The sequence below is a fragment of the Mustela putorius genome, unplaced genomic scaffold (genome assembly GCF_011764305.1).
Source record: "Mustela putorius furo isolate JIRA1106 unplaced genomic scaffold, ASM1176430v1.1 tig00003854_pilon_pilon_pilon, whole genome shotgun sequence".
Classification (NCBI taxonomy): domain Eukaryota; kingdom Metazoa; phylum Chordata; class Mammalia; order Carnivora; family Mustelidae; genus Mustela; species Mustela putorius.
In genome coordinates, this window is record NW_025422006.1 from 363,779 (window position 1) to 384,126 (window position 20,348).

The window sequence follows — 20,348 nt, forward strand, 5'->3', positions numbered from 1 at the left end:
GCAGAGAGGCAGGCGGGGGGGGGGGAGGAGGCTCCCTGCTGTGCAGAGAGTCGGATGCGGGGCTCCATCCCAGGACACTGGGATCATGACCTGAGCCAAAGGCAGAGGCTTTAACCCACTGAGCCACCCAGGAGCCCCTGGGCTATAGCTTCTTAACTGTCCAAGCATTCCTGCATACACCATTGTCTCCACGCCCCTCACCGCAGCCCCTGCTTCAGAGAGCCCTTGGTCCCCCTTCACAGCAACACCTCTGAACAGCGACGGCAGTGGCCACTGGCACCTCACCTGTCTCGGCCCAACCTGTGTCCTTGCCTCCATCACCTACCGGCAACTGCTCCACAATCTCTGATGGCCTCTGGAGAGTTTCTGTTTTGGTGGACCACTTAGCAGCATGCAACATGGTTAGACAATTTGGTCTAGTTTAAAAAAATTTTTGGAAAAGAATTTACCCTCTCTTTTGAAGCTATCTCAAACTTACAGAAAAAGATATTTTTTCTTGAACCATCTGAGAATAAGATGCAGACACACTGCCCTGTTAACTTCAAATAATTTAACATTTATTTCCCATAAAGACATCCTCTAGACTCCCCCAAATCAGAAGACGATGGCTGATAGTGACCAGTCTCTTCTGTTCCTCAGCCCTCGCTCGAGCTTCCCTGATGGTCTCAGAGCTCCTCATGGTGAATCGTGCCACACCGTCAGAGCCACATGTTGTACTGGGTGCCCCGTGTCTCACTCATTCACTCCAGAGCAAGCTCTTCGGTATTCCCTGGACTCCTGAAGGGTGCAGGCCCGTTATTTTGCAGAATGTATCTGTTTCCGCATGATGAGACCCAAGAAGCCCAGGTGTTCGTGGCCGAATGGCCCCGGGGAAGGAAGTCTGGGAACCAGGTGTGCTCGTGGCTCTGAGCACGCTGCTGCCAGGAGCCCTCCTCAGCAGACACAGCTAAAGGCCATGTGCGCCATAGACACGCACATGCACATTCCACATGTTCACGTCCATGTTTATTTCTACACGCACGCATATACATACAAACAGAAAACCAAGAGTTCACCCTACACTACCAATTCCAACCCAACAAACACGGGTCCCCCATCTTTTTGTAATGGTGAGAACCCTGCTACAGTCACGTTTACCTGGGCCCCTCTATGTGACTGATGTCCCCACACTGCTGTTGCCCCCTCCTCCATATGGATTCCCTCCCAATGTGGGCTCTAACAGCCCAGCCAGGCTGCTGTTGCCAAGACCTGTGTGGATGCCCTGCCTGTGTTCTGATACCCTGAGGGCTCTAACACCTGAGTGGGGCCAGCCTTGCACACCCGCTGTCCCATGCGGCCTCATGACGGCTGTCCCGCTCACTCTGCCGGCCTCCAGCACTATAGCCTCGCTCACCCACTGGTGTGCGCGCCTACTTCCTGTGGTCCTGCCCATGGCCTGGGACTGACTTGTTCAGGAAAGAAAGGGAAAAGAAAAAGATGAGAAAACGCCTTCCTTTTCCCTTTTGTTAATTGTGGTAAAATATATATGACTTAAAATAGGCCATTTTAGCCAAGTTTAAGTGTACAGTACTTTAACTGGCATTATGAGTACATCCCCACCGTCCATCTCCAGAACTTTTTCATCTTCCTAAACCCAAACTCTGGCCCCATTAAATACTAACTCTCCATCTCTCCCCGACCCAGTACCTGGCACCCACTCCTTCACTTTCTGTCCCTATGAATCTGACCGTTTGGGTCCTTTACAGACGTGGGCTCATGTAGTATTTATCCTTTTGTGTCTGGCTAATCTCACTCGGCGTAGTGTCCTCAAGGTCCCTCCACGCTGAAGCAGGCGTCCGGCTTCTTTGAGCTGAATCCTAACCACTGCACGTATGTGCCCACCTCTGTGCACTGGTTCCCACTTTCGGCTATTGCGAATGCTGCTATGAATGTGGGTGCACAGACACTGGCATGTGTCCCCACTTTCTGTCCTGCGGTATATACCCAGAAGTAGAACCGCTGGGTCATGGAGTAATTATTTTTTTTGTTTTCTTTCTCTTTCTTTCTTCCTTCCTTCCTTTCTTCCTTTCTTTCTAGATTTTATTTATTTGTCAGCAAGGGTGGGGAGAGAGAGCAGAACCAGGGGAAGAGGCAGGCAGAGGGAGAAACAGGCTTCCTGCGCAGCAAGGAGCCCAACGCGGGGCTTGATCCCAGGATCCTGGGATGACTGGAACTAAAGGCAGACACTTAACCGACTGAGCCACCCAGGCATCCCTGGAGTAATTCTTTATTAAATTTTTTGAGAAACTGCCATATTGTTTTCCACAGTGGCTGCATCATTTATGCCAAGCAACATACTAGGACTCTGGTTTCTCCACCTACTTCCCAACATTGTTCTTTCTGGTCTGATTGTTTGGTAACAGCCATCCAAACGGGTAGGCAGTGGAATCTTATCGTGGTTTTGGTCTGCATGTCTACAATGGTTAAAATAAGCTTCTCAGGTCCATATTGGACCTCTCTGGGTCCTTTCAGAGAAGCATCTACTCCGGTCATTTCTGGATCAGGTTGTGTTTGCTCACTGCGTTCTAGGATTGTCTTTATATTCTGGAAATTAGCCCCTAATTAGATGGGTATGTGACTTGCAAACAGTCTCTCCCATTCTGCAGAATGACTTTCCTTTCTGCTGATGGCATCTCTTGATGCAGAAAAATTTTAGATTTTGATGAAGTCTGATTTATCTCTTTCTTTCTTGTGTTGATTGTACTTTTGCTGTCACAGTACTTGTTAGGGGCCCGACTCACAGGCAGAAATGGGTCCGGCAATAAAAGGGCAACAGGAGGCCTCCTTGTATCAACAGTGCTGTTGCATATCTTTTTTTTTTTTTTTTTTTAAAGACAGGGAGGGAGAATGTCTGAGTGATGAGTGAGCAGGGGCAGAGGGAGAGGGAGAAAGTATTGCAAGCAGGTTCCATGCCCAGCACAGAGCCCGACATGGGGTTCGATCCCATGACCCGAGCTGAAACCAAGAATCAGACACATAACTGACTGGGCCCCCCAAAGTGCTGTCCTGTATCTTCACTGAAATAACATCGACATCCCAGCTGTGATATGGCACTAGAGATCTGCAAGATGTTACTAGTCGTGGGAACTGAGTGAAGGGTCTTTACTATGACTGACAATTGCATGTGACTGTACCATTATCTCAAAATTTTAATTAAAAGTGTATACATAGTCAAAACAAAAACAGCTCTGAGGCAGGCCTAAGTGAGGGCCATGTATCAGAGGGCAGCCCCAACACAAGGAAGGTAACTACAGGCGACCCTTGTGCGATTCGGGTGTGAACTGCACATGTCCACCTATATGCACGTCTATGGGTAAATACAGTGCAGTGTCGTAAATGTATTTTCTCTTCCCTGTGATTTCCTTAATATTTTTTCTCCACTTTATTGTAAAAATACAGTATGTGATACACAAAATGTGTGTTAATCAGTGGTTATCAGTAAGGCTCCCAGTCAGCAGGCAGCTGTTAGTAGGTAAGTTCTTGGGCCGCCAGAAGCTATCTGTGGCTTTGCATCCCCGCTGCAGTCAGTGCTCCCCACCCCCATGTGCCCAAGGGTCAACCGCCGCAGAGTACGGCACGCAGCCTGGCGGGCTGCAGACTGTGCGGGCGAGCTGAGGCAAGCCATGGCAGGCCATCCGGGGCTGGGAGACTGCTCAAGAGAAGGAGGCCTGAGGAAAGAAGGAAGCTGGGGCTAATGACAATGAGGTTTCTCATTCCTGAAGAAGGGAGTTATAAACTTACTAATGGGAAAGGCTAGGATGATGGTATAGTGTCGGAAGAGAATGGGAAGTACCAGAACGAACTCAGAGTTTCCACCACATGCAAACAAATACACATGTAAAAGCAGGCAGACATCTGCGCACACTCACCAACACACACTTCCTGGCTCTGTCCCCCAGGGAGCACGGCAACTACAACGTCCTTGCAGCAGTGAGCAGATTGTGGGTTTCCCCACTGAAAGGACCAGAGCTCCTTGCAGATAGAGGTGACTTCAGGGCTAGGACAGGGAAAGGACAGGGAGCTGGGCCAGGAAGCAGGCACGCAGAGACGGCTCTGCCGGGAGGGGCTCTTCCGGGCCAAGTGTGGTACAGCTGAACGTGAAAACAAACGACAGTAACTGATCCATTTCCCTGACCAGGACACAAATCCACACTGCAATGGAGAAACAACCGGACCCAGAAAGGGGAGGACAAAGTTCCTCCCTACAGGAAAGTGCCGGCTGAGACACACAGAAGCAATGCCAGAATCAGGAACGCCCCACTTCATTATCTACCATCAGGATGGTTAATTCAGGAGGAGCCTCAAAGCGCCGAGCAAGAGCTGGACAAAGCGGGGTGGTGACACTCTCCAAGACCTTGCCACAAAATAGGAGCTGTGAGCGAAAAAGCACGATTCATAACGCATAAATCTCAGCAGACGCCACTGTTCTGAGTGATCAAACTTAACGCCTCCAGGGACCGTTTGGGTCTCCCGATGGGATGCAGCGAGATCACTTCTGGGATGCTTCTGCCAAAAATGTATGATCTTAATGTTACTACAGTGTAAGAGCCGACAAACGCCAAGTGAGCAACATACCACAACAGAACTGGCCTGGAATTTTCCTGAAGGTCCAGAGAGAACCAGCAGCATCCGATCACTGCAAGGAACTGAAAACACATGACACGTGTCTTCTTGCTATTAAAGGATATTATTGGGACAGTTTATAAAACTTGAATGAGGGTCTCTGGGTAAACAGTATATGGGAAATTTTTTTATGCTTCTCTGTGATTTTGAAATTATTTCAAAAGAACTAACGTCACAAGAGAGACAACCAGACACCACGGGCATTCTGATGGAAGAATATAGACCTTTCATCAAATATGGTTGTAAGTAAAGAAAACTTGATTAGACTCTATGTCCCTCTGCCGGTTCAGTTTATAGGAAACAACGTGTGAATATAATCAACAAAATACAGATTGCGGCAAACTCCATAGGGCAAAAAAACCCTGGTTTCTTTAACAAATAAATTAAAGGAAAGAATGAGAAACCCTCATGCAAGAGAGATGTAAGATACATACCAACCAATTCTAAAATACTGACTTCTATTGGGGTCTGAAGTGAACAAAAATATACACATCTATGAGAGAGAAATTTGCGTAATGTTTAGATACTGATAATGCTGAGCAAGTGTTAAATTTTTTAAAATTATGGTAATGGTGATATGGTTAAGGAATGAAATGAAGTAATAGGAAGTCGGGAAAAGAGGGGAGGAAGTGAGTGAGCAGAAATGTTAAAGCTGGGAGACGGCACATGGGAGGGAAGGGGACCTCGGTGGCAGGGTGGCACCTCCATGGGGGATGGCACCCACGTGTGGGGGTGGTACCTCCAAAAAGATCAGGACCTCCACATATAGTATTCTATATAGTTTCATGAATGTTTGAAATTCTGCCTCCCCACAATTTTTTTTTCGAAAAGTAGAACCAAGATTTAAATCTAGGTTTGTCTCATTCCAAAGATAGTTCCTGCTGAGTTTTCCACTTTCCTTTACAAATAATTTAAAAACTTTACTTACATATCCCCTAATTTCTCCAAGATTCATTAGCCAATAATAACAAAATACTTCCCATCCCAGTGTTAACCCAATAGAGTATAACTGACTACTAACTAACTAAAAAAGTTAGATGCAGGGGTGCCTGGGTGGCTCAGTGGGTTAAGCCTCTGCCTTCAGCTCAGGTCATGCTCCTGGGCTCCTGGGATCCAGCTCTGCATTGGGCTCTCTGCTCGGCGGGGAGCTCGCTCCTCCCCTCGCCCCCGCCTGCCTGTCTGCCTACTTGTGATTTCTGTCTGTCAAATAAACAAATAAAATCTTTAAAAAAAAAGAGTTAGATGTAAAGTTTCTTATTTTTTCAGATTTTTCCTAATTAAAAATTTGCTACATGAATACAATGGGAAAAATTTCAATGACAAAGACGGTTTTAGGAAAGGTAAAAGGGCTCAGTGAGAGGACCGCACCCAGGCGGTACAGCCCTCCCTGGGCATCTGGAAGCGTGTCAGGCTCGCTGGCGGTCACTGCAGTCGGGGGCCCAACTGGATGCCACGGGGGATGCAGAGATGCTGTCTGCCGCACCCGGCGCTCTCCTGTACACTGAAGACTTCCCTGCTTCAGAAGCCAAGAGAATCCCTGGTGGGAAACCCCGGCTAAGAGGGGACATTTCAACAGAAGAAGGGAGAGGCGGAAAGGTCTGTCTGACTGTTAGGCTCGCTAGCTGGAGAGTCCCTTAGGAGAAAACACATCACTCTACAAAGGAAGCAGCAAGTCGGCACTGTTCCTGCACTGGTTTTAGACAGCGCTTCCTTCTCAAACCACGGAAGCTGACACACGGTAAGTCTAGCACACAGACGCTGTCCACAAAAGGCAGTCAACAGTCGCCCTGGTGCCCCCAGAGTCAGGCACAGCAGGGACAGATGAAGGAGGACCTGCGAGGACCTGGCATTTGGGCAAGGTCTCAAGAGACACTCCTTTTCCTGGTAAAACGACAGCTCCCCCTGGTGGCGTGGCTGGATTTTTACAAGAACACAAGCCACCCAGCGCCAGTTACTATCTTCAGATCCTCACATCATCTAATGCCACTTCGGGGGTCAGTCCGTCAAAGTTCCCTGCACAGGAACACTGAAGTGAACAGCGAAAACCTAGAGGAGGCAGCAGGAAAATCATGCAAAGGGCACTGCCAAGAAAAATGACTCAACATCTGGCTCACTGCTGGTGGTAGCAGCAGGACCAGCGGGGCCAACGTGGCAGGAAGTCAGGGTGTGCCCCCAGTTTAGCACCTGTGGCAGCGCGAAGGAGTGAGGGCACGTGTGGCAGCAAGAGCCTCAGTCAGCACCCTCCTTCCCGGGGCTACCATGAAAAGACCAAAACCCCGGGATGGGGCAGAGGAGAGAAAACAGACCGAGAGGCACAGGGTTCCACGCCTCTGCACGGGCGTCTAGTGACATTTGCGAGGAAGGAGAGAGGAAAGAAAGGAAAGCGTGACTCACAAGGAGGTGCTGGATGACAGGAACAGATCATTTCAGTCTGAGAGGACGATGCAGGAGACACTGTTTGCAACATTCCTTCTCAAGAGACCCGTTATTCCAGATTTTGAAAAGGAATTCCAACAGGTCAAAACAGGGAGGCAGAAATAAACAAAAGCCATAAACAGCAGCTGCACTTGGGTTCCCAGTATAAGGCCTCGAGCCTTCTGTCATGTCTACTCACACCATTGTATTAGATGGCGCTTTGCACAAAGAGGCAACAAGTGTGTCAAAGCACTCTCACCTTTCATGTTTGCAGTATATGCACTGCTACTCACTAAAGTGGAATACGGTTCTTCATGTCCAGGTACGATTCCTGCAGGCATGGTAGTCTGTTGGGGAAAAAAAAAGAGTAGCTTCTGAGAGTTTGCCTACGGGATGTTCATTTATGAACACACACACACACACAGTGGAGTACTATCCAGCCATTAAAAAGAATGTGATCTTGTGCCAAAATTAAGAAACAAAGAGCAAAGAAAAAGAGAGAGACAAACCAAGAAACAGTCTCTTAACTACAGACATCACGCTGGTGGTACCGAGGGGACATGGGGGAGGGATGGGGAAACAGGTGATGGGGAGTAAGGACTGCCCTTGTCATGATGAGCACTGGGTGATGCATGGAAGTGTTGAATCACTGTATTGTACACTTGAAACTAATATAACACTGTGTGTTAACTATTGGAATTAAAATTTAAAACTTACTAGGGCACCTGGTGGCTCAGTCAGTTAAGTGTCTGCCTTTAGCTCAGGTCATGATCATAGTCAGGGTCCTGGGATCGAGTCCCACATTGGGCTCATTGCTCAGTGGGGAGCCTGCTTCTGCCTGCCACTCCCCCTGCTTGTTCTCGCTTTGACAAATAAATAAAATCTTAAAAAAAAAAAAAAAAAGAGGGGCGCCTAGGTGGCTCAGTGGGTTAAGCCTTTGCCTTTGGGCTCAGGTCATGATCTCGGGGTTCTGGGATCGACCCCCCGTCAGCTGTCTGCTCAGTGGGGACCCTGCTTCCCCCCCTCTCTCTGCCTGCCTCTCTGCCTACTTGTGATCTCTCTCTCTCTGTGTCAAATAAATAAATAAAATCTTTTTAAAAATAAAATAAAATAAAAAAATATATTTTTTTTTAAAAAGGAGAGTTTCTCCAAAGTAACATGTAAATCCCAATTTAATAATAGATAATAGATAAATGCCATATCTTTGTTGCAGGCTGACAGTATTGCTAAAACATAATAGTTCATCTACAAAATTAAAGATGGCCCATCTTCAAAGAATATCATATGTAGAGGAGCCTTGGTGGCTCAGTGGGTTAAACCTCTGCCTTCGGCTCAGGTCATGATCTCAGGGTACTGAGATCGAGCCCCACATCAGGCTCTCTGCTCAGCGGGGAGCCCGCTTCCCTCTCTTTCTCCCTCTGCCTGACTCTCTGCCTGACTCTCTGCCTGCTTGTGATCTCTCTCTGTCAAATAAATAAATAAAATCTTAAAAAAAAAATCATATGTATCCAAATGTGACTATACTACTATAAAAGTCATCTTAAAAATAGTAAAAGCTATGTTTATTTGTAAAGCATTTACATTTGTATTGTTTAAATATTAAATTTTAATTTAATAAAATAACACGAATACATGCTTTTTATGAAACAGTAATTCTTCTACACTAAGAAAACAGTGGAAAAATGGAGTTTTCTTTAATGGTCTAATTACCTGAGAGTTAATATATGCTTAGAGTTAAACTATTCATTTTCAAAGATCTGTGACATCTCATAAACATCGGTTTGGGAAGCGGGACTTGCAGACCTTTCAAAGTCTCCGAGTTAAAACAACAACTCGAAAGCATCAGTGCGGCTCCTCTTCCTACTCCTTGCAGGTGTCACCACCGGCTTTGATCTAAACAGTGTCGCAGCCCCCCAGCTCCGCTGCCCGACACAGTAAACAGCCCTCCGCTTTGACCAAGCGCCAGTCCCCACTCCTGTCCCGCGGCCCGTTTCAGCTTCCTCCGGGAAACCCCCACTCCTCAGCCAGCAGACCTCGACCACTGACTCTCTGCCTTGTCTCCTCAGACTAACTCTGTGGCCAGTGTGGCACGGCAGCTCGACAGCAGCCTTCCCTGTAAGCTGATTTAGTCCCATCACTAACGTGACATCTTTCCGAGGCTTCTACCTGCCTCTCTGCGGACCACGAGGCCTTTCTTCTCTGGCTGGTGGGAACATGAGCCACTCCCACCCCTCTGAGAGCCCTGAGAATGGGACTGTCCACTCTCCCGTGCGTCTGTCCCCGGCCTTGGGTAGTGTGACAGACCAGCCCTCAGTCAAACTCCAAGGCCGGCGGAGACTGCAGGCCCTCTGCGTGTGTCCACGGCCCTCCGGTGCCACCCTCTTCTCCCCGGTGCCCTTCATCTCACCCTGGCTCTCGGCGCATCTGAGGCTCCTTCTAGGTGTCCTCCCACGCGGCAGTGCAAACTGCTTCCAGGGAGGCAGACAGTGCAGTCTGGGGCTCACCATGTCTTTTCTCTCCTCTCAGGGATCACTGTCCTAAGTTGCCTGCTTTCCACTGTGCAAAACCCCATTTTTATATATTTTATCTGGTTTTCTAGTTGTTTAAGGCAAAAGTGTAACCCTGGTCTCTGCGATTTCCCTGTGGTTGGAAGCAGAAACCCCCTTGGCCACCTCTGCATAACTGGCATCCACAGGAAGTCTGCGAGTGTTCTCTGCGCATTGACTCTGCGTGAAAGCAGGGATCTGTCGCCCAGCTGTGGGTAACGGACCGAGTACACGTGGTTCCGCTAGGCTAGAGCCGTATCGTACAGTCAGAAGTTCTGCGTTTAAACCTTGACTCTGTTCATTGCCAGCTGTATGAACCATTTTGAGCTTCAATTTTCTTTTCTGTAAAATGAGGATTATCGTATCCTTCTCAGCTTCTTGTGAGGATAAAGAACAATTGCGTGTGTATTTCTAGCACAATGTCTGGCATACACGTATCCAATATATTACTGCTATTTTAATTTGCAAACCAGCATCAGAGTATTTTGTAAGACTGTAAAGTAGTCCCTTGACTACCTAGAAAACAGTCCTGCTGGTAGTTAGTAATGGTTGACTTTCTCAAGAAGATTTACGAAACATCAACTTCATTCATAACTGAATTCATTTCATGTGCCTGGTTGCAGAGTCAGGAGAAACGGGGTTTGAACAGTAATCCTGTCATTTCACTGCACGATCATCTTTAATTTCATTTCCTGCTGCTAATGACAGATATTTTGCTCGCTCTATCCTACAATTTGCTTTCATCCCAAGATGTTCCTCAAAATGACTCAACATTTAGGATTAATCACAGGCTCACTAATTAGTACCCAATACTTAAAACTCAGAACAGGAATGGACGATCACTCATACTGTAGAGTCATCACGAAGTAAGAGTCTGACAAAAAGAATGTTCTCCTTCATAAAAAAGACATTTCACACGAGAGACAGGCTCTGCAGTGACCTGAAGAGTTCTGAGGACACTGCCTTCCCTTCCCCCTTCCAGACAAAAAGCCTGCACGTGTACTTTTGGGCGTAGCGGGTGGGGACCGTGCTAGACGTGCCTGCAGGGAGGCGCGCAGCAGCCTCCTTCCGCGGTGTGCAGATCACTTGCGCTCCGCGGCCATCAGGCTCAAGATGTCTGAGTGGGACATCTGGGAAGGAGTCAACCTGCCCTCCACCTCCTCCCGCTGCAAGAGGCCCTCTGCCCACATTAAAGATACAGTCCAACGGGATTGCTTTCTCCATGGCAATCGTGGTAGAAGAATTTGAGGTTGAAAAATTTAAGTTTGTGTGGGCAAAAATAGAGATCTCCAAGTATGTGAGTGAACTTACGAAAGCTATATACTTTTATGTCCACAAATAATACATTAATACTAACTAAAACACATAAGCTTACTCCATGCCAGGCAGTGTTCCAAGTCCCTTCTCTGCCTTACTCAATCCTCACCACACTGCCGTGTGGGGAGTACTACTATTATTCCAATTAAAAAAAGAAAACAGACAGTGTATTTTTAGAGCAATTTTAGGTTCATAGCAAAACTAAGTGGAAAGTACAGAGGATTCCTCTGTACCCTTTGTCCCACCCCAACACGCACTGACCCCCTCACCATCAACCCCCGCACCCGCCAGCACACTGGACACAGCGGATGAGCCCACACAGACACATTTGTCATCACCCACAGTCCGCAGTTCACCTTAGGGAGCACTCTTGGTGCTGGAACTCTATGGGATGTGGATAAATGTATAAGGACATGCACCTGCCATCACAGGATCACACAGAGAATTTCTGCTGCTCAGTCACCCCCTTCTCTGTCCCAAGCCAACAACTCCCGATCTGTTCACTGTCTCCACAGATTGGCCTTTTCCAGAATGTCAAATTAGCGGCATCATGGCATGTCACCTTTTCAGATTAGCACCTTTCACTTAGTGATATGCATTTAAGGTTTCTACGCATCTTCATGGCCTGGCAGTCAATTTCTTCTTAGTGCTGGATAATAGTCTATTATCTAGAGGAATCACAGTTTAGTTACCAGCCACTTGCTGAAAGACATCAAACTTGCTTCCAAGGCTTTGCAGTTGTGAATGAAGCTGCCATGCATACTCACGTGCGGGTGTCGTGTGCATAGGTCTTTTAGCTCTTACGGGAACACCACGGAGTATGACTGCTGAACCATGTGCTAAAAATGTGGTTAGTTTCATACATTATTCCCATTTTATGGATTAGAAAATGAAGGCAAAGAGAAGTTAGATAATTTGCCTACAGTCACACAGCTGTTAGATAGCAGAGCTGGGCTCTGAATTCACACCATTCACTCCGGAATCTGTGCTCTCCACCACCACACACACAGCCTCTCAACAGGAAAGACTCAAACTGGATAAAAGAAATTTCAGTATCACTGTATGCATTTTAACTCTGCTACACTGATAATTCCTTAGCTTGCAAGAAACTTTTCAGGCCTCTCTATCCACAGCAAGATTTTCAAATTTGTTCTGCTTTGTGCACTTTGTTAATCCTTTATCCAAATCTTAAGTCACTGCTGCCCCAAAGACAAGAGTCAAGAACAAACTCCCTTTACACATTTTGGCCTCCTCCTCCTAACAGAAATGCAGCTGGTCCGACTGTATGGTCATGAATCCACACACGCATGGACAGAGCAGTTGGCACTTACCAGCTCTATGATCTTAAGCACATTTGCCAACATCTCCGAGCCTCACATCTGCCCACAGTCATTGCAAAGGTGACCTGCAAGCCCGCGCACAGACTCATTCTGGGCCTGACCGTAATGGAATTCAGTCCCTCCTCAACAGAGCAGCCAGAGTGTCCTTGTTAACTGTAGCCAGGTCATGCTCCCCCTCTCTTCAAAACCCATCTAGCCACCCTGTTTCTAATTCAAACCAGCTCCCCTTCCCTGTTTCATTGTGCCCCTCAGGACTTTTGAAGAAAACACATCTAACATGGCACATAATTTACTGATTTATCCCTTTTATTGTCTGCCTTCCATGACCAGAAGGTCAGCTCCAGGAAGGCATAGAGTTTTGTCTACTTTGCCAGCTTCTGTATAAAACAGGGCCTGGCACACAGCAGGTCCTCAGTAAAGAGGTGCGGAAGGAATGCACAAATTCCTGTTCAGTCCAGGCAGCTGCCGCTACCACCCACTGTTTAATCTCACCAAACCTCAGCCTTTTCATCTGCAAAGGGGAAGCAGTAAGCATGCCTTCCCTATGCCAAGGCTATTGCTGAGACCACGGAATGACACGACGGCACCACCATGCGAAGGCAAGGAGTGGTACGTTCCTTATCTTAATGTTTCTGATCATATGTGTATCTCCAACTTCTTGCAGGTCTTCAACCTGACAGACGTGTGCTCCTTCTAATTCACTGAGGGGTGGGTCTGTTTAATTTCAACTCTGCCCAGATTTTCTCTGCTTTAGGATGGCTTCCCTAATACCAATTATCCATTCTCTTACATCCGCTTATCATGTAGGGCTGACTAAAGATTTACCTAGTGGCTCCGGTGTTATAAAACCTAGCTTCCTGATAACACACTAGTTTTTTGTCCTTAAGGAATCTTTACGATTCCACATGTAATAAAAAAACAGGGCTCCTGGGTGGTTAAAGCCTCTACCTTCGGCTCAGGTCATGATCTCAGGGTCCTGGGATAGAGCCTTGCATCGGGCTCTCTGCTCAGCGGGGAGCCTGCTTCCTCCTCTCTCTCTGCCTGCCTCTCTGCCTGCTTGTGATCTCTGTCTGTCAAATAAATAAATAAAATCTTTAAAAAAAATAATAAAAAAATAAACAAACAAAAAGCCCAATTTTTCTTTTTTAAAAATTTCTTTTTTCTTTTTTTTAAGATTTTATTTATTTACTTGAGAGAAAGAGTAAGCCGGAGAGCACATGAGCAGAGGCAGAGGGAGAGGAAGAAGCTAACACCCCTCCTGAGCAGGGACCCGACACAGGGCTCGACCCCAGGACCCTGGGACCAAGAACTAAGCTGAAGGCAGATGCTTAACCAACTGATCCACCCAGGCAAACCCCCTCCCCCCGCAAATATCTTTTAAATGGAAACATCCTCCCTTCTGAATCTGCACCTCAAAAATAAATGAGGAAACCAGATAAAATTCTTTTCCTCCTGAAATCACCCCTGGGGGCAGGCAGGCAATATTTTTTAAAAATGCTTTTTCTTTCTTGACATCACCCCAGCCTTTCTAGCAAGCTAAGTCCTCACAGAAAGGACTAAGGGCTGCCTTCTATATACTGATGTCTGACAGTTTGCTATGAACTTCACCCGCTTCTGTGATCTCACACCTTGAATGCACCTCAGGGAAGGCCCCTGGGCTCTCAGGAGACTCATCACAGATCAGGGAAAAACAACACCAGAGCAGGATCTTCTTTTTCATCATTTAAAGAAACGTGTTGTTTGGTTCAGAGTCTTCAGAAAACACATTATGATAGAACAAATGAGTAAAATGTTAACAGTAGGGGTAGCAGATTTTTGCAAGCAAGGTTTCCACCATCCCTGTGCTCTCCCCACAGCCACCGAGGCTCATTCCTACAGATCTGAACCCACCCCACATCAGTGTCACCACCACAGATCCTTCGAACTCATCAAGATGTCAACAGTTACTGATTCAACACCCATCAAAAGGGTTTTCTTAAAAAACCAGACTGCTGGGCCTTACTCACAGAATTTCCACTTAGTAGGTCTAGGTGGGGCTGAGAATCTGCATTTCTACCTGCTTTCCAGTGATGCTTTGAGAACTGCTGTATTAGGCAAGCCATTTGCATTTAACTAACAGCCAATGTTCATACAGGTCACTGTGAAGGTGTGTCTCCTGGGTTCTCTTCAGCTGGCAAATAATAAAACCTGCCTTTTACAATTCCTTAGTCGATCCTCACAAAATCCCAGAATGCATTAAGAAGCCCCACATCATCAATCAAACCTAGAAAAAGCTTCATATTCCTGGGTGAGACCTGGGTACTAATGTTGCTCCCCAAATCCTATTTTGGACCAAGTGATCACCTGGAATCAGGTCACTGCTCTGCAGGTGGGATCAGCAGGAAGAAAGACTCCCTACAGCAGCTACTTTTGGGTCAAGCACCAGATACCACACCATTTTGGACAGCATAATTTGGAATCTCAACCAACAAATATTTGTTAATTATTCCTTTTACTAAGTATATAAATATTGTGGATACATAATTATGTTCACATTTAAATACATTTCTATGACATATTATTTAAAAAATTTTTTCAATTACAGGTAGTTCAAGTTCTTTTATAGGAATCATTAAAATGATTCTGAAATTCATATGGAGAGGGGAAAGACCTAGAACGGCCAACACGATACTTCAGGAGAACAAAGCTGGAGGACTGACACTAACCAACTTCAAGACTTACTACAAAACTACAGTAACCAAGTGTAGAATTGGCCAAAGCACAAAAATATACGTTTGTAGAACAGACAGCCCAAAAATAAACCCGCATAAACAAAGTCAAATGATCAAAGACAAAAGCAACACAATGGAGCAAAGACAGTCTCTTCAACAAATGGTGCTGGAACAACTGGACACCCACATAAAAAATAAACTAGACACAGACCTTACGCTCTTGATGAAAATTAACTCAAATGGATGGCAGACTTAACCATAAAATGTAAGACTGCAAATCTCCTAGAAGGTAACCCAGGAGAAACCGTGATGACACTGGGTGTAGTGATGCCCATTTAGATACAACACCAAAGGCACAACCTATGAAGAAAATAATTAATAAGCTGGACTTGATTTAAAAATTCTGCTCTGCAAAGACAATGTCAAGAGAAAGAGAAGATAAGCCAGAGACTGGGAGAAAATATTTGCAAAAGACAAATCTGATAATGACTTGTTATCCAAAATATATAAAAAAAAAACCTCTTAAAATTCAACAGTAAGAGAACAAACAACCTAATTGCAGAAATGGGCCCAAGACCGTAACAGACACCTCACCAAAGAAGATATACAGATGGAAAATAAGCATGTGAAAAGATGCTTCACATAATATGCCACCAGGATGCAAATGAAAACACTGAGATACAGCTTCACACCTACTGGAACAACAAAACTGTGGAGCAAAGACAACACCAAATGCTGATGAGGATGTGGAGCCGACAGGAATTCTCATACACTGTGGGTGAGAATGCAGACTGGTACAGTCACTTTGGAAGGCAGTTTGGTGGTTTCTTAGAAAACTAAATATACTCTACAATCCAGCAATTGCATTTCTATTTTTCCAAAGGAGTTGAAAACTATGTCCACACAAAAACTTGCACATAGGTGTTCACAGCAGCTTTATTCATAAAACTTGGAAGCAGCTAAGATTCTCTTCAATGGGTGAATAGATAAACTATGGTACGTTAAAATAATACAATATTATTCAGCACTAAAAAAAGTGAGCTACCAAGCCATGAAAAGACAGAGAAATCTTCAAAACCTGTCACTAAGTAAAAGAAGCCAATCTGAAAAGGCTACATGATATATGACTTAAATATATGACATTCCGAAAGAGGCAAAACTACAGAGGCAATAAAAAGATCAGTGGGGCTGGGGGAAGGAGGGAGCGATTAATAGGCAGAGCACAGATTTTTAGGGCAGTGAAAATGTTCTGAGTATTATAAAATGATGGATAAAGTCATTATGTATTTGTCCAAATCTACAGGATGTCCAAATCCACAGAACATGAAGAGTGATCTCTAAGGTAAGCAGTCTGGGTAACCATGAGGTGTCAATGTAGGTTCATCATTGGTAACAAAGGAACCATTCTGGTGCGTGAGGTTGATCACATGTGCATGTGTGTGGGCAGGGGATATATGGGTAATGTCCGTCCCTTCCTCTCTAGTTTGCTGTAAACTTAAAACTTCCCTAAAAAAATAAAGACTTTTTAAAAATGGACACAAAAGCATAAAGAAAAATATAAATTGGATTCCATTTGAATCTAAAAATGACCTGAATATATGCTGTCTACAAAACCACACTTTAGAGTCAATGACACAGGCTGAAAGAAAAAAAGGTGTCAAAATAGATACCAAGTAAGCAGTAACCTAAATAGAGCCAAGATGGCTATATACTGTATAGAATAGAGTAAGACAAAAATTGTTACTATAGACACAATAAGGACATTTTACAATGGTTAGAAATCAATTCACCAGTAGGATATAATGACTAAATATCCATACACCTAAGAACAGAACTCCAGGGCGCCTGGGTGGCTCAGTCGGTTAAGCATCTACCTTCAGCTCAGGTCATGATCCCAGGGTCCTGGGATGGAGGCCTGTGTTGGGCTCCCCGCTCAGCCGGGAGGTCCGCTTCTCCCTCTCCCTCTCCCTCTGCCCCTTCCCCCGTTCGTGCTTTCTCTTTCTCTCAAACAAATAAAACCTTAAAAGAAAAAGAACAGAACCCCAAAATACACACAGTAGAACTGAAAACCTGAAGACAGCAATACACAGAGCAACAGAAATAGCTGGAGACTTCAGCATTCCACTTTCAATAACAAACAGACCAGCAAATAAACAGAAGACTTAAAGGATACTATAAACTACCTCGTTGTAGCAGACATCTACAGAACACTTTAAGCCCAACAAGAGCAGAATACACATTCTTCTCAAGTGCACAAAGAATATTCTTCATCTTAATCTCACAAAACAAACTGAGGGTTGCTGGGGGGAGGGGGTTTGGGAGAGGGGGTTTGGGAGAGGGGGGTGGGGTTATAGTAACAATTTTTGTCTTACTCTATTCTATACAGTATATAGCCATCTTGGCTCTATTTAGGTTACTGCTTACTTGGTATCTATTTTGACACCTTTTTTTAAGTGTGTAAACCTGGCGATTCACAGACCTGTACCCCTGGGGATAAAAATACATTATATGTTTATTAAAAATTATATATGTATGTATTTTTTTAAAAAAAGAATATTCTTCATAGTGGACCATATGCTAAGTCATAAAACAAACCTCGACAAATTAAAAAGAACTAAAACATACAAAGTACCTTCTTAGAAAGAAAGAAGAAAACTTAAATCAATAATCTACCATTTCACCCTAAGTAACGGGAAAAAGAGAATAAAATGAACCCAAGTAAGCAGAAAGTAGGAAATGAAAAAGAGTAGAGAGGAAATAAATAAAAGAAAGAGGACAAAAAATAATGGAGCCAATCAACAAACCCCAAATTTGATTCTTCCCAGGAGTGCCTGGGTGGCTCAGTGCTTGCCTTTGGCTAAAGTCATGTCCCTGGAGTTCAGGGATCCAGCCCCTTGCTGGGTTCCCTGCTCAACAGTGAGTCTGCTTCTCCCTACTCTTCTGTCCCTCACCCTCTTCCTTCTCTCTCTCTCTTTTGCTCAGTCTCTCTCAAATAAGTAAAATCTATTAAAAAAACAAAATTTGGTTTTTTAATAGAGATCAAGAAAATTGGCAAATTTTTAGCTAGACTAACCAAGAAGAAACTCACATTATTAAAGAGTAGAAAGGGACATTGGGGCGCCTGGGTGGCTCAGTGGGTTAAGCCGCTGCCTTCCGCTCGGGTCATGATCTCAGGGTCCTGGGATCGAGTCCCGCATCAGGCTCTCTGCTCGGCAGAGAGCCTGCTTCCTCCTCTCTCTCTCTCTGCCTGCCTCTCTGCCTACTTGTGATCTTTCTCTGTCAAATAAATAAATAAAAATTTAAAAAAAAAAAAAAAGTAGAAAGGGACACTATAACTAACCTTATAGAAATAAAGAGGATAAGAAAATACTATGAAGAAAACTATGCAAAAAAAAATACATAAGATGAAATAAATTACTACATAAACAGAAACTACCAAAAAATAAGAAATAGAAAAATCTGAACAGATCTATAACAAGTAAAGAAATTAAATAATTTCAAAAACTTCACACAAAGAAAAACCAAGCCCAGACGGTTTTACTGGTGAGTTCTACCAAACATTTAAAAAAGAATTAATACCAACACTTTTCAAACTCTTCCAAAATATAGAAGAGGAGGGAACATGTCATAATTCATTTTATGAGTACAGTATTACACTGATACTAAAATGAGAAAGCTATCACAGGAAAAGAAATTGTTGACCAATGTCTCTTTTAAATACAGAGGCAAAATCCTCAGTGTTAGCAAACTGAATCCAACAGCATATAGAAAAGTATATATACACACCATGAGCAAGTGGAATTTATCTCAGGAATGCAAGGTTAGTTTAACATTCAAAAATCAATGTAACATATCAATATTAAGATCAATGTAATGTATCAATAATAAAAACAAAATCCATGCGATCATCTCAACAGACAGAAAAATCACCTGACAAAATCCAACATTCTCTCACAGTAAAAATATTCAATAAACTAGCAGTAGGAGGGGAATTTCCTCAACTTGATAAAGGGCACCTATGAAAAATCCACCACTAACATCATGATTCACAGAAAGATGGAGGGCTTTTTCCCAAGATCATGAATAAGGTAAGGATATGCACTCTGACCATATCTACTGAACATTGTAATGGAGGCTTCAGTCAGTGCGATAATGGAAGAACAAGGAGTGAAAGACTTCTGTACTGACAAGTAAAACTATTTCTACTTGTAGATAGGATGTGGTATTTAGAAAGTTCTAAGGAACTGACGAAAAAAAAAAAACAGAACTGATAAGCAGGTTCAGCAAGTTGGCAAGATAGAAGATTGATACATAAACCCAATTTTATTTCTGTAGCTTGAATTAAAGTATAGTTTTATTTCTACAAACTGTTTAAAAATGCTCTTTTCAAGTTGAATCAGTTCCCTCTACTCCTAATTTTCTGAGAGTTTTTAATAATGTATCACTGTTTGTGCCAAATGCTTTTCTTCATCAATTGATATACATATATTTTTGTCTCTAACCTGTTGACACAGTGGATACTCTGAATGATTTTTAAATATTGAACCATCCTCGTACCTTCTCTCAGCACTGCTTTAGAGGGCCCACAGATTTTTTTTAAAGATTTATTTATTTATTTGACAGAGTTGACAAGTAGGCAGAGAGGTGGGGGGAAGCAGGCTCCCTGCTGAGCAGAGAGCCCGGTGCGGGGCTCAATCCCAGGACCCTGAGACCATGACCTGAGCTGAAAGCAGAGGCTTATTAACCCACTGAGCCACCCAGGCGCCCCAGGCCCACAAATTTTTGATATGTTGAGATTTTGTTCAACTCAATGTATCTTCCCCAAGACAAGCACATCCAGTCTTGTCACTTTTATTTAACACACTATGGAGGCCAGAGCAATAATACGAGAAAAAGAAGTAAAGGACTTTCATACTGGAAAGGAAAAAGTAAAATTATGTTTATTCAAGGATGACAGATTATCTACATAGAACATCTGATGCAATCCACAAAAAAACCTATTAGAAATAGTAAGCCAAGGGGCACCTGGGTGGCTCAGTAGGTTAAAACCTCTGCCTTCGGCTCAGGTCATGATCTCAGGGTCCTGGGATCGAGCCCCACATTGGGCTCTCTGCTCAGCAGGGAGCCTGCTTTCCCCCTTCTCTCTCTGCCTGCCTCTCTGCCTACTTGTGATCTCTGTCTGTCAAATAAACAAATAAAATCTTTAAAAAAAAAAAAAAAGAAATAGTAAGCCAATTTAGCAGGGCTATGGTATACATATCAATATATAAAAATTGATCACATTCTTATACAATGAGGACAAATAACAAAATTAAAATTAAAAACACACATTAGCATGGAAAAATATGAAGTATTTA

General features: G+C 44.3%; 1 protein-coding gene across 1 annotated transcript in view; it reads right to left on the bottom strand.

The window, feature by feature from the left end:
* PTPDC1 (protein tyrosine phosphatase domain containing 1) overlaps positions 1-20,348 on the bottom strand; it is a 55,654-nt gene that overhangs the window by 24,645 nt on the left and 10,661 nt on the right. The window contains exon 2 of the mRNA XM_045064959.1: positions 7,337-7,424. Coding sequence (XP_044920894.1) covers positions 7,337-7,418 — 82 coding nt within the window. The 5' untranslated portion in view covers positions 7,419-7,424. The remainder of the gene's footprint in view (positions 1-7,336; positions 7,425-20,348) is intronic.